The 13249-nt window shown below is 45.0% G+C and overlaps 2 protein-coding genes across 2 annotated transcripts in view; one reads left to right on the top strand and one right to left on the bottom strand.

The window, feature by feature from the left end:
* LOC8038248 (cytosolic endo-beta-N-acetylglucosaminidase) overlaps positions 1-3703 on the bottom strand; it is a 38047-nt gene extending 34344 nt beyond the window's left edge. Inside the window, exons 1-2 of the mRNA XM_029990084.4 lie at positions 3423-3703; positions 835-983 (exon numbers count right to left, since the gene is read on the bottom strand). Of these exons, the coding sequence (XP_029845944.2) occupies positions 835-983; positions 3423-3625 (352 nt within the window). The 5' untranslated portion in view covers positions 3626-3703. The remainder of the gene's footprint in view (positions 1-834; positions 984-3422) is intronic.
* Positions 3704-3933: 230 nt separating this feature from the next.
* Positions 3934-9524, top strand: LOC8038247. The gene is made up of 4 exons (XM_002400269.4): positions 3934-4013; positions 4385-4453; positions 5289-5360; positions 9344-9524. Exons 1-4 carry the CDS (start codon positions 4001-4003, stop codon positions 9424-9426), a joined length of 237 nt encoding a protein of 78 aa, XP_002400313.1. The 5' UTR covers positions 3934-4000; the 3' UTR covers positions 9427-9524.
* Positions 9525-13249: the final 3725 nt, after the last annotated feature.

Here is a 13249-nt window from a genome sequence, read left to right as displayed (position 1 = left end):
CAGGGAAGCTCGACGCCTGCACGCCAGTACGATGCGGTGAAGCTTCCTCGCTTTTTACAGACAAGAAGCAGTGAAGGTTGATGCGAGAGATTGTGGAATCCTGAAGACCTTACTCTTAAAAAGCAACTCTGGTCGAAAACAAAACCAAAATAAATGACTGGTATCGCTTTAATGGCACAAAATATGATCACAACCAAAATATTACGTCAAAGTGAAGTTGCATGCACCACTAAAACAGATTTTAAAGATGTGACCAGCTGCTCCCTAGCAAACAGCAAGCAGGTTAGCTTTTAGTCAAGGAACACTGGTGCAGCACCCCTGTGATGTCGCGTTGCGGTGAAGCTGCGGTTCATTGGTTGTACCGCGTATCGCAGCACTCTCGTAACGTCCCGTCGCGGCCGTACGGCTGATGATCGGTGTTGCCATACCTCTAGCAGGAAGTGTCAGTTTTGCCATAGATGCCCAAAACCAAACTTAGAGCCGTAATATATTAAAAAAAACTATGCACAATATCAAACAAAAAAAATTATACCTTGTAATTCAGCTAAAAACTTTAGCTAAAAACAGTCTTGATCCCAAATTAAAAAGATACTGACCAAAGTTGCCCCTTTAATTTTCTACTATTCCATAACTCGAATATCTCAAACAATAAAAGTGTCATGTCAATCGAACCGAATAGAAAACACTACACATAAAGTATTTGAAGTTTTGAGCGTTTGCACACCACTGATTTTAGGGAAACCAGAAGCCACTTGGAAACTGGACATATGTCTCATTTACTAAGATCTTGCAACGTCATTGTTGCAGTAGCTGTCAAAGGGTTAAAATTCTCACCGAGGACTTTGACCCCGTGCTTGTGCGCAGCGTTGATCCACGCCACCGGAGGAATGGTTACAAGGTAGTGGGAAAAGTACACGAAGGTGTCAATGAGGTGCCAGTGGTGGAACCTGTAGCTGTCGCTCTTGCTCGACCCTTGGAGAAACCTGCATCGTCGGACCAGTTCAACCAGGGCTTAAGTCTGGGGGGTCTCAGGGGGTCTCGGACCCCCCACTGATTTTAACGGATGGTCTGAGACCCCCCTCCACAGCCCCAGCATGAGTGAAATCAAAAGCATATCTTGGAATAAAATAGCTTGTTTTCAGAAATCGGACATTTGGGGATTACCAATTTGAGGGTTGCAGGTACAGCGTGGGTAGAGTCAGCAGTGGGGTATATTTTATGTGCATCTAGTACATCTCGTCAGAACACCGCCCCCCCCTCTACCTTCTTGTAAGGACCCCCCTCAACTTACGGGAGACACTGAGTTCAACCACTCATGTTGCAAGCCTTCATCTTGAGGCAAAATTAACATTCGAAGAAGTGCTAGGCTGCAATACCGTGACAATCGTCGTCATGATTTCTAAAAAGGTGAAAGCAATAAAAAATTTAAGCAACATTAAAAAAAAAAAAAAATAACAAAAAAACATTGTGAGGTGTTCTGCAACAGTGCGAACGACATTTCTTAACTGAATTGTTCATTTGTGCAACCATGGGATTCTAGTTAGCCAAATTACCCTACAGCAGGGGCGTGACCGTGAGCTCATTCTAGCAGGCTGCACTGAGGTCGTAAACTGAATAAGGAGGTATGCACCTAGCATAGACTGTTGCAGTCAACGTGGGTAAATCAAATGAGCTTACTGCTGCAAGTTGCAAGGCAAGCTAGCCTCCTCCCTGCACAGGGGGCATTCACATGCAGCGATTATTGAGGCTGTTGAGCATGACCGCGAGCTTACACAGCAATCTCGCAAAGCGCATTCCACGCTGTCGAAGTGGCGGATGACAAGGATGCACTTAGCATACAATAAATATGAGCCCATCCTCACCATGTGAACGCATTGAAATATGGCGTCTCCACAAGAACAACTATATCGCAAATTTGGAACATTTTCATTTCTATGCCATCGAGGCCACAAAAGAGTGCACAGTGCGCATGCACAATAACTAACCTTTTTTTTTTTTTTTTTTTTTTTTTTTTTTTTTTTTGTACGCTATAGTTGTGGTTATGTCCCATAAACATGGCGAAATGCAGAGAGCAAGTCGTCTGCTTCTTGCACAGGGGTCTGCAGTGACGTCAGAACGACACCCAGTTTTGATTGTCAATAGCCCCTTCCCCTAGCAAATAGCGAGCGCTCGGCGCGCGCTCGCCGAGTGGATTCTTGTTTCCCTCGCGAGATGAGAGCAATCTCTCCGTGTGCCACTTGTAGATCTGGAGCCAGTGGGGCGCTTGCCAAGCGGCTCCAACCGCTCCGTGGAAAAGTGGCGGAGCGCGTCGAGCGGTTCGGAGTAGTTCTCCGCGCAGCCTTTTTCGGAGGAGTACAATCTGTAGTCGTCTTTCGCAACGTTTCAGTTTCGTTATCTACATCCCCGCGGGGGAGTGAAGGAGTTTCGCGGCTTTTTTGTTTCGATTGCAGAGTGGGCTCTCTTGGTGTGCTTGTTTTCGTTCCCCTCGTCATGACCGACTCGCCCGAGCATACTGCGGCGATGACATCGTTGCAGTTAATTTCAGGAGGTCTAATGAAACACAGTGACAGCAACGAAGATACCAGCTTAGCTCCAGCTCGAGTGACGACGAGGCAGCCGTTCTCGGCAAAGTGTTTGCCGAGTCGTTTGTCTGTCCTGAGGAGAGGCCCAAGATACCGCATTACGTCGAAGCTTAGGCGTTGTGCGCGCCTATTTGGATGAAGAGCTAGGTATGTCGTTTGTTTGTTTTGTGATCTCTGTGATGTAATTGAAATAATTAGAAGACAACACGCCAAGCACTCCGCAGATGGAAGTCGCCTTCGGAGATGACGATCGCTTTACGGCATACGTGTTTGGTATTGCTTAATAGCATCCTATGGCTCACACAGGTGCTTCTAGTTGTCTTCATCGGGCTTATGTAACTGCAAGGAAAAATGAATTATGTCTTAACATCGGGGTCACCGTTAATCAAGTAATAAACAATCTTTTTTTTTTTTTTTTTTTAAAGCATAAAGTTTTGATCAGAACTTCATGCTTTCAGCAAGATAGCAATGGGGAACCGCAACTGTTCAAGAGCGAGAGCAGACGCTCTGGAAGCGATGGCGCTGGGAGCGTCGTTCGGTTTGCTCCGCAGCGCGTGCCACTGGGATGGATTACGTGACCGATCGCTCACGGAGGCCGACCGCTCGACGACCGCTAGCGCGGAGCGCTCGGCATTTGCCAGGGGAAGGGGCTATTTGATTGTAGGATAGTGGGTAGACCTCAAAGCAAGCTGCTTTCGAAGTCTATCCGCTATCCTTCAAACAGAGCCCGGCGTCCTGACGTCACCACAACTGAAATGCCTCAAAAGAGGCTAGCAGACGAACTTGAGCTCCGCATAGTGTTTATCAGTAAATCCGGCGACGATTTCCTAAGTGTTTCACCTGTCTTCGAGGTAGCCTCCCATCATGTCGTGGCACAAAAGCGTCCGTGGCCCGTCCGGAGTTCGAACTCGGTCTCTGAGAGGCTCGATCGCGGAACTCGGAGCGAGTTTCTTCGCGTCGAAGTTGAGGAGTTCTTCGAGCGTCTTGAGCGGAAGACATTCCTCCCCGACGCCCGTCGACACCGCCGAACGATCGTCGCCCATCAGGTGCTCGAGGCTGTGCGCTTTTTGTGAACCGTGCTCTTTCGAACTTGGAAAAGAAGCCGCGGGCGAAGAAACAACCTAAACGTGGAAGGCGCGTTCGATCGCTTATTCAACTTTGGGCGCCTCTACAAAAAAGTGACGTCAGAGCAGTTGTGTGTTAACATAGACGAAAATTGTTTATTCTAAAACGCATATAAATTTGAACTTTGTTGATTTATAATCGCGGAAAACGACCGAAACAACAACGTACATACAAAACTCATAAACTTTAAAAACAAGTATGATCCGAAGACAAATGTATATCCACATTCAAAGTCGGATTCGTTTTCGGCTGAGCGGCCGCTGGCTCTGCAGGGGAAGGTCGTCGCTAGGAGCATGTCGTCGCTTGGTACGAAAGTTTAACACTGTTTTCAGTTTACAAGAGCCCCCTTAACCCCACTCATGCAGCATTATTTCAACCAAACTGTATGCGAAAGGTCTCGGTTGACCTTACTCTCGTGCACGTTGCTCTCGTGCATGCTTCCAAATGCTCGGTCGAGCAGTTCCGAAGACTAAAAAACTCGCTTCTCGAAAAGAATCGCCAATGTGGTACACAATCAATGCCAATTATCATAGATTATTGTTAAAGGAACCACCCTCAGCCTACCATTGACCGATTAAAGAGCTGTAGAAGTCCCGGTCTGCGCGTATCCTTGAAAGCAGCATGTCCTCTGCTCCCTGCTACCTTGTACGGACGTTTCGTTTCCCTTTCCTTCGCAGTTCGGTTTATAAGGCAGGGATGGAGAGAGTGGCCAGAGCTGGTGATCATGGGCGGCGTGGTCTTAGCTGGTAAGTCTTCCTTTTCATGCCCCCCCCCCCCCCCCCTTCCCAAAAAAAGTTTTTTTTGCAAAAATAATTTTGTCGTTGCTGAACTCTTATTTTCTGCCCAAATCTAATAATGCCAGCGATTTAAACCAAATGCCAGTTTTTTAACTGAACGTTATCTTATTCAAAAGTTACGAGTGATTTTCTGAAAATTTAATTGGGAAAATGGGCCCCGTTCCCAGTAAATTACACCTTTCATCTCCATGTACTCGATGGCTTCATTGGCTCCCATTTTCCCATTGAAATTTTCAGAAAATCACTTGTAATTTATTAATAAAATGACTGTTAGTTCTAATCTTAAGGTTAACAACGCAGGATCAATCACGCACACTGACACACAAAAGGACAAACACACGTCCTGACTTACAACTCGTTTTGTGTTCTGTTACCTCTTCGTTCTCGTCATTGGGTTGACTCTCCCAGTCTCCATGACCAGCACAATAGCACGAACACAGGAAACACTTGTAAATATGTTTCTCACTCCTCACTGCAATTATCAGGGGTAAACATTCAAGCTCTTTTGAGTTCTGAAACCCTGGCATTTCGTTGGGACCTCTAGGGCTACACTTTGGGTGGAAAAGGACGGTTCGGCAACGCATGGTTTATTTTTTGATAACAAGTCCCTTTAAATTGTTTCGGAGGTGGGTATGCTGCACATGTGACGAGTAGCTACGTGTGAAGCATCAAATCGTGGTGTAGAACAGGGGTCGGCAACCAGCGGCCCACAAGGCCATATGATGTAGCCCCTGGAATGCACTGCGGTCGTCCGAAGATGTGTTTCCACTTTCTTTTGTTACAGTGTGCCCTCCGGCACTGTACAGCTCCTACAAACTTCACTGCAGGACATGGCACTACAGGACCGAATACACAGGCAAGTGGTCTCTTGACTCTTTGCAACGTGCTTTGTTTTACAGCAAGAGTTGTTTGCGTTGTGGGTAGGGTTGTCGTGGTATGCGACGTCGCGCAACCGCTTTGCACAACATCGACCTGTCACGTGACACTGACGCCACGTGTTCAGTTTTATAACTAGGTTATCTTTTACTCGTTTGAGCATAAGTTTAGGTAGGCATGTTCGTCTACACACGGAACCCGAAACGCCTCCAATGCCGCCGCTGGAAGGCGCTCGGAAGTGCCCTATTTCAGCTAGTTTTCATTTAGCGTTCAGTATTTTAATTGGTTTAATCGGCCGAATGAAAGGTGTTAAAAAGGGCAAGGGCCATATTTTCCGGAATATAAGCTGCACCTCTTTGTACACCGCTTGCGGCTGATCCGAAGGCAGTCCAAGCCATGCCTTGGAACCTCTTTGGACTGCCGAAAGAGCAAGTCATTGGCAGGTGCTCTTCTACTCCTCTTTTGTTATAAATTTGATGATGTCTACATATTACACCATTCAGGCTGGTTCATGTGCCTGCGACCACTTACGACCGAGTGCATTACGACCTCTTGCAACGTCTTACGATGAAAGATGTTGGTGCCATCTATGAGGTGACCCTGGAACTGCATTTCACTAGACCAAAGCTTTTGCAGTCTATGCAAAATCAAACTTACATACTATCTATGAGAAATGTTTGTCATAACATTGTCTAAATATTCTTAAGCTGGCAGTAAAAGAATAATGTACAAAAATAATAGAAAATATATAGAAATTGTGAGTGTTCCGCGGCTGCCCGGATGGCGCCAGTGCGGAAAACACGCTCTCTTAGGGGAGTGTGTTCTCGTAAAGGAGATGAAAAGAGCTCATAATGCACTGGATCGTAAGCAAGTGTGGGGATCAGCCTTTAAAGTCCGACCTACAAAATAATTTTCCACGAGGTAGGAGAAGCCTCCTCACCACCCTTCCCTTTTCCACCTCCTCCACTGCTATCTTTACAGCGGGGGTGGGGTGTCGTTTTGTTGCTGCACCTTTAGGCTGTATCCCGACTTACCCAGCCCCAAGATACAGTAACAGCAGGAGTCTGCCGCTGTCAAGATGGCAGTGGAAGAGGGGGAAATGAGAAGGGTGGCAAGAAGGATTTTCCTACCTTACGGAAAACCTTTTCGTAGGTTGAGCTTTAAGGTCCATATCTATGAACGAAACACCAAATATGCACGCAAGTCACGTGTCCAGATTATTAATCTCCCTGCTATGCAGGTGGACTTGCTCACTTCCTTCTATTCCGATTGTGTGCGCCTCTAGAATTTCTCTGGTTATGTGGACGTGAGTTGCATTAATCTACTATGGAAATTTGGGGGAAAGAAATAGCGACTTGGGTGTACTCCAGAGAATGCAGTATGCAAAACGGAGACAAATTCCTACCAAGTCTTTTGATAGCTGTTCAAAATAAATTATTTATGAATCATTAAAAAGTCTGAAAAAAATTTTTCAGAGCTATATTTACGGCGTTATACGAATTTGTAGTTGGCACCCGCGGGCGCCGCGGAAAAGTGGCCCTTGTTTATCACGTGACTGACCCTTATTTATCACGCGGTGCTTGCGCTCTTTCGGAAGCTTCCTATGGCGTCTAAAAGTAACTTATTTATCTTTGTTTGAAGTATAATAAAAAACTAAGATTAATAAGTAACTTTTAGAGCCCAAAGGAAACTCCTCAAAAAGTGCAAGTAGACGTGATAGACCTGTGCGCCGGTCAGATGACGGCGGCGACGCATCGCACCGGCACGCGGGCCTACCACGTGACCAGCGGCGGCTCCCGCAGGCGCCAACTACAAATTCATTTTGTGTTGTAAATATAGCTCTAAATTTTTTTTTCTTTGTTGTAAATTTGTTTTATAATATTCGTTTTCCATCTAACCTGTTTAAAAAAAGCTTTTTTTTACTTTGCATGTGTCCTTTGAGGCATCCTTTGAACTACTGCCCAAGAGTGCAGAATGCATTGGCAACATGCAGTCTTGGGTAGTATCGCGTTACTAGTATCGAGATAATGTATCTCGTTACTTTTTTTCGTATCTTGTAACTGTAACTTGTTACTTTTTCAAAGGGTATCAGTAACGACAACTTAATTACTTTTTTTTCTAAAAGTAACGAAAAAGTAGTGGCAAAGTTAGTTACTTTTCGTAAAAATGAACGCTGTCTCTCTTGATGGCTACAGTGGTGTTCAGTCTGTAGATAAGAAAAGACGGATTTAGGCCTTCACAGCATTAGGAAGATTTATTACGCCTCAATGTCGCGCTTCCTTCCAGCGCACCTGTTCAATGTTTTTTTCAGAAAGGGGCGGGATGCTTTCAGCATAAAAAGGGGAAAGCTAAGCGCCAAGAATTTCGAAAAGCGATTGCTGCTTCGATACAACATGGAGTAAATAATAACACGCCATTATTAAATATATCTTGAAAAGTTTAGAGTTTTCAGAAATTCCAAAATAGATGTAAATGTTGCTCATTTTGTTTTGTTATCCATGTCTTCATATTGCATACTGCATATTGCATATTGCATAAGTTATTCTGCCGAAGTAACTGTAACGCATTACTTTTATTTTTAAGTAACTGTATTTTAAATACATTGTTACGAAAGAAACTGTAAGTGTAACTAAATACTTTTAAAAAGTAACTTACTCATGACTGGTGACATGTATGCGAATTTGAGCTCCGTGACAGTGTGATGTCGCGATGTTAAGTTGTGGTGTAATGTGACGTGACACGAGGAGTGACACGAGACGGTTTCGTGTGACAGTGTGATGTTACGGAACCACGTGTCCCATATTGCCATCTTACAAAATGTAGCAGGGCCCACCAAATTTAGCCGATGACGGCACGGTACGGCTACACATATATCAACTTTGGTTCGTTAAAATGTAGACGACTGAGTTAGCGACGCTATGCTCCGAGAAACTGAGGGAGGGGGTGGAGACGAGAGTGCATGAAGAGGTCAGAACGTCAAGATCTGGTTTGAATGTTTAGTGGGTAGACCTATAACTAGAACTTAGAGCTCCTGTCTCCACTCCACCCGTCAAACGCGTTTGAATGCAAGAGCCAAATACCAGACTCCGGCATTCCCCGTTGTAATGCGTTTGACAAGTGCAGTGGGGACAAAGGCAGTTAGCTCTAGGTCTACCCCCTAAACACTCGAACCATAGCTCGGTATTCTGACGTCTATGCACGCTCTCGTCTCCTCTTCTCCCTCGCTTTCTCGGCGCATTAACTTGTGGTGCCACCTCCCGATAGGCACAGTGAGCAGACAACAGAGCGTGTCGTCTGCTCGCCGCACCTATCGGGAGGTGTTGCCACAAGTAACTAACTTCTCCGACTCGGTCGTCTGCGAAAGTGCCTGACTAATGACTTCGGAAAGTTTGTTGCTCTCTTATTTTTCAGGAAGAGAACTATATCTTGAAATTTCACACTGTAAAACTGACCTGCTCAGTGCAGATTCGGTGAAAGTTTGAGCTTCCTATACGTAGGTGCCACCCTCTCTAGACCCTTCTACTGTTTACAAACCTGAGTCACCGCTTGCATCCCAAGCGACTTCCGGTCGCTCCGTTTTTGCAAGCCTGTCAAGCTTGCTTATGTCACCAGTGTTAGAAAGCATAAATGCTACACGGACAGCAAGGCTGCAGATTTGTTGAGGGCCTTCGGCTGTACAATTTAACGTCTTGGGGGAGACAAGTTGGTTTACAGGAATACTAGAAAAATTTTAACAGATCTCTCACTTCTTGGTTTTTCTTGGCGTTCACCTGGAGAATTGCTAGTTAAGTGTTACATTGACGTTTGAAGCAGGGTTTTAAGGTAGGCTTTGTTCATTCTTTTTATGGGCTATAGAAGTTCTCTGGCATGTCAAAGACTGGAGCATTGCCTGGTGCCGTTTGCAAAGAAAAGGTTCTATAGTGACTGTAGTTTCTATCACTCCTATTCTCTTGCTCTTTACAGTTGTTAGAGATGATGACCCGTACGCCCAGGAACTTCGGGAGTCTTTCAAGGACTTCGTGCCCCACACCGTCCCCAAGAAGTGAGCGGCTACGACACTGCCCAGGTCGTCTGCAAAGAAACGGTCGTCGTACGAAGAGTCGCACCACCATAGTTGAATAAAGTGTATGAATGTTTACAGTGAGCAAGTATCATGGAGTGTGCATGTTTATTCACACTTTCTGGTGACCTTGTGAAATTCAAGCGAGGGGCTTGTGACAATATACTCTGTTCGATTTGCCTGCACCAGCTGCACTCAGTGCAGATCGCCGTATCCAATTCACAAGTGCAGCCTATCTCAAAACGCAACCAGAAGTACATTGCCCTGCGCTTATCTGCACCGCACTATACTTTGCTGCATGGGTGCAGGCAAGTGCTAGTAAATCGAACGAGCCAAGTGTTTCAACTAAATGAGCATGTTGTCTGCTTTTTTTTACCAAAATGACAATAATTTTGAGGGGAAAAAAATGTTTTATGTCTTGATTTTTTAAATGGTCCATTAACGATGCTGTAAGCTTTTGCTCTTGCTGAAGAGAAAGAGCTGCCTCCGGGGTTTGCAAAAAGGTGTTGCAGATTGAAAAGTATGTAAGCATCAGTTCCTTGTTTCCGCTCAGAGTGCAATGCAAGCAAGGCCCAGCAAACCATGTTGCCCGCATGAATTATTGCTTTTCTTCCGAACCAATGGTATTTTATTTTCAATGTATTCGAGACAATGATGTCAGTTCCTGACCATAAATATGCTGCAAATACCGGAATGACCGACAGCTGGAACTCTTAGGTCGGCTCAAGATGGTGACAAAAGAGGAATGATCCCGGTGGAAAGTATAAATTCTGATGTCAATATGTGCCCTTCTTTATATCATGGATCCTTTAGTTTTATGTCTAAACACTGCATATGGATGAAGTACTGTAAAGTATTCGCACGACCGAGTTTTTTTCCTAGAAGGAGATTGAACGTCGTCGAGTTTTGAGGTCAAGTCTGCCGTGTCATGGATGTTCGCTAATCCCCTGGGCCCGCAGGATCGGCAAAAGATCTGTGACTGGTCTACAGAATATCCATTGTCCTGTCTACTGCTCAGCCTCCTTTTGGGTAAGGGTTACGTGCAGCAGCATTCAGCTAGGGTGGGCTCGAGGGGGAGGTGTGCTCATTGCACACCTCCCCCTCGTAATGGTGCAAAGTGTTCTTTGCTTTTCTGCATTGTGGCAGAAATGCCACCTGTCCATGATCCGCATAGCGGTGCTGACCAGTCGAGTCGCATTTGGTACACGGCACACTGTTCTAGCCAGTTCGAGAATTTGTTGTCTAGAACCAATAAGAACAGAAGAAGAGGTTGAAGTTGTTTTGATATCAGCATTTACTAAGGTGAGCTCCATGTCTGTTTAGTGTTCTCCACTTATGTCGAGCGTTGGAGCTTTTATAAACGTGTAGTAGGCTGCTGCGTGAACATCGGAATACCTCAATCTGGTCGCATTGGGGCACGCTCCAACGTAGCTCAAGTCGACTGATGCACTCCAAAAATTATTCTAGGCTACAAATACTGCGTTGCATGTGTTTTGGGGCCAAAAATACAGATACCGAAATACGTCAGTCTTTTATGCAACGGGATATCCCCGAGATACTCTGCAAAAATGGCCAAAAGGTATCCCAGAATACAGATGGGCAGAGATGCATGTCTTCTCAAACAGCAGTGGGGGTTTGAGAAGTGCAGTTTGCGGCAAACGCAGAGGGTGGTGCTTGTGTTCCTCTCATCGTGCAAGTTTATACACGTCCCCTTACAAAACTAGCATCCCAAATACTGCTAACAAAAATAAAAAGAGCATTATTGCCTAAAATGAACTACGGAAATACTGGGAGCAGACGACTGCTTGCCCTGGTTGACAAAAGTCTGCTTGAAATAAACCGTATTTTGCCTGGAGGGGGTGTCTCAAACTGTCGTCTTGAGTGCTTCCAAGTCGCTCAGGCTGTGGAGATTGGACGACGGAGTCGAGCCTGTCTACATTCGGTTGCCACTACCCTAGTGTGCGTGGAACCTGTCGCAACATTAGAGGAAGAAAAGCCCCGCCCCCAGTTCTTTATTATTCATGACTGGTAGTTCCCTTCTTGCCACTCGCGTTCTTTACGGCGTTCACTCCGTTAAAATGGGAGCATCACAGGAGGAGCTTGCCCTGCTATTATTTTCAAGCAACCTTTCCTCAAACCATCTTTGTTTGCTTGTTCTTGCTTTTTTCTGAGCTATACATACAATCTGTGGAAGGTGTTATGTTGCAGGTTAATATTATATATAGTGTGAAATTCCCCGCGCCGAAAACAAGATTTTCTGTTTATCGTAAACACTGAAAGTTAATTTTTTATAACCAATGTAAAAAGATACCCAAGCCTAACAAAGTATCACAAATCAAACAATTAGTCATCTGCGAATAGTGGATTTTGAGTTTGAAGCAAATAGTGGTTTTGGACGAATATTTTTGAATCAAACAGTTCTTCAAAGCCTTTCACAAGCGTGCACCATGCTTATACGAAAATTCAGCCGAACCTGTGAAGGTTTTTTCCCAGCCTTCCACTTGTCCACTTCTAAGCTCAGTTAATTTTAATATATGAATATGCACTGCGGCATGTAAATTACACATTTGTTGCAGCTATATCCTAATTGAGGGGATTTATAAATATGTTTGCCGTGTATACAAATATTCTTTCTTCTACTTCAAATTTTACACAAACACAAAAAAAAACAGTCGTGACTGATGAACGCAGGTTGTCAAGATATCGCTGCCTAACACATTCTTGTATAATCGTGGCTTGTTAGCCCGTTGAGTGCACTTCATGCCGACCACCTGGGCACTGCAGGAAAGCAACACCGGCAGAGCACGCAAGCTCCGCACGTATTGCTTCCCCGCAGTGTGTAGGTGCTCGGTGGAAGGCACACTGAGCGGGGCTAACTCGCTGCGATCAACACTTCAAAAAGTACAAATAATGCAGTTCACCTCGAAGCAAATGCTGAATACCGTATTATTCGAAACTATTAGGTATTCGAATATTTGCACCACACTACAAATGATACATCGTAAATATATCTCACTACTGATTTACAAATACTTTTTTAAAGGTACCAATACATACTCAAAAATATTTCCAAGATACTATCACAATACATTTGTATCGCAATACTGCCCAGCCCTGCAAATAGGACATGTGTGGGATGATTGGATTGAACCTGAGGCAAACGCCAAACACTTGCTCAGTCAGTCATTGACCTGAGCCACACCTCTGCTTGTTTTGACATGGACAGGCATCGTACGAGCGTGCAGTTGTGTTATCACAGCAGCATGGAGCACCTTACAGACGTCAAGTGAAGTCTCAAGCCGCACTAGGTAAGTTGCCCCTCCACAATATTGAACCTTGCTGCCGAATCTCGGAGGCAAATTGACCTTTCACTATTTAAATGTTTACAAAGCCCAGTTTGTTTTCCTTCAGTCAATACCAGAGTGAAAGAAAAACTAGAAAGGCTCTATACGAGCCCGTGTCCATAAGAATTACAACATACTTCCGCTGACGAAAACGTCTGAAAGAGGAAAATTCTATTCAACTTTGCTTTTCTGCGCCAGAGTGAGAGCCTGGCCACACAATCTTACAAGTAAATTTCTCTCTTTTCCAGCTAATGTCCTCGGGCAGCGATTTGGACAGCAGCCGTTTTAGTCGGCGGGCGCCAGTACATTCATGTTATTGGCTGAGACGTTGCAGGATTCTAGCAAAGCATCATACTTTTTCGAGAACGACGTCATCACGTAACAGGTCGTCCCTTGGTCGAACTGCTCGGTTTTCACATTTATTCTCCACTGCTACGGTTCTCACAGAGGGCCAGGTTCATTCTC

The sequence above is a fragment of the Ixodes scapularis genome, unplaced genomic scaffold, assembly GCF_016920785.2.
Source record: "Ixodes scapularis isolate PalLabHiFi unplaced genomic scaffold, ASM1692078v2 PGA_scaffold6__148_contigs__length_123643588, whole genome shotgun sequence".
NCBI lineage: Eukaryota > Metazoa > Arthropoda > Arachnida > Ixodida > Ixodidae > Ixodes > Ixodes scapularis.
This window is presented reverse-complemented; position numbering and strand designations above follow the sequence as displayed.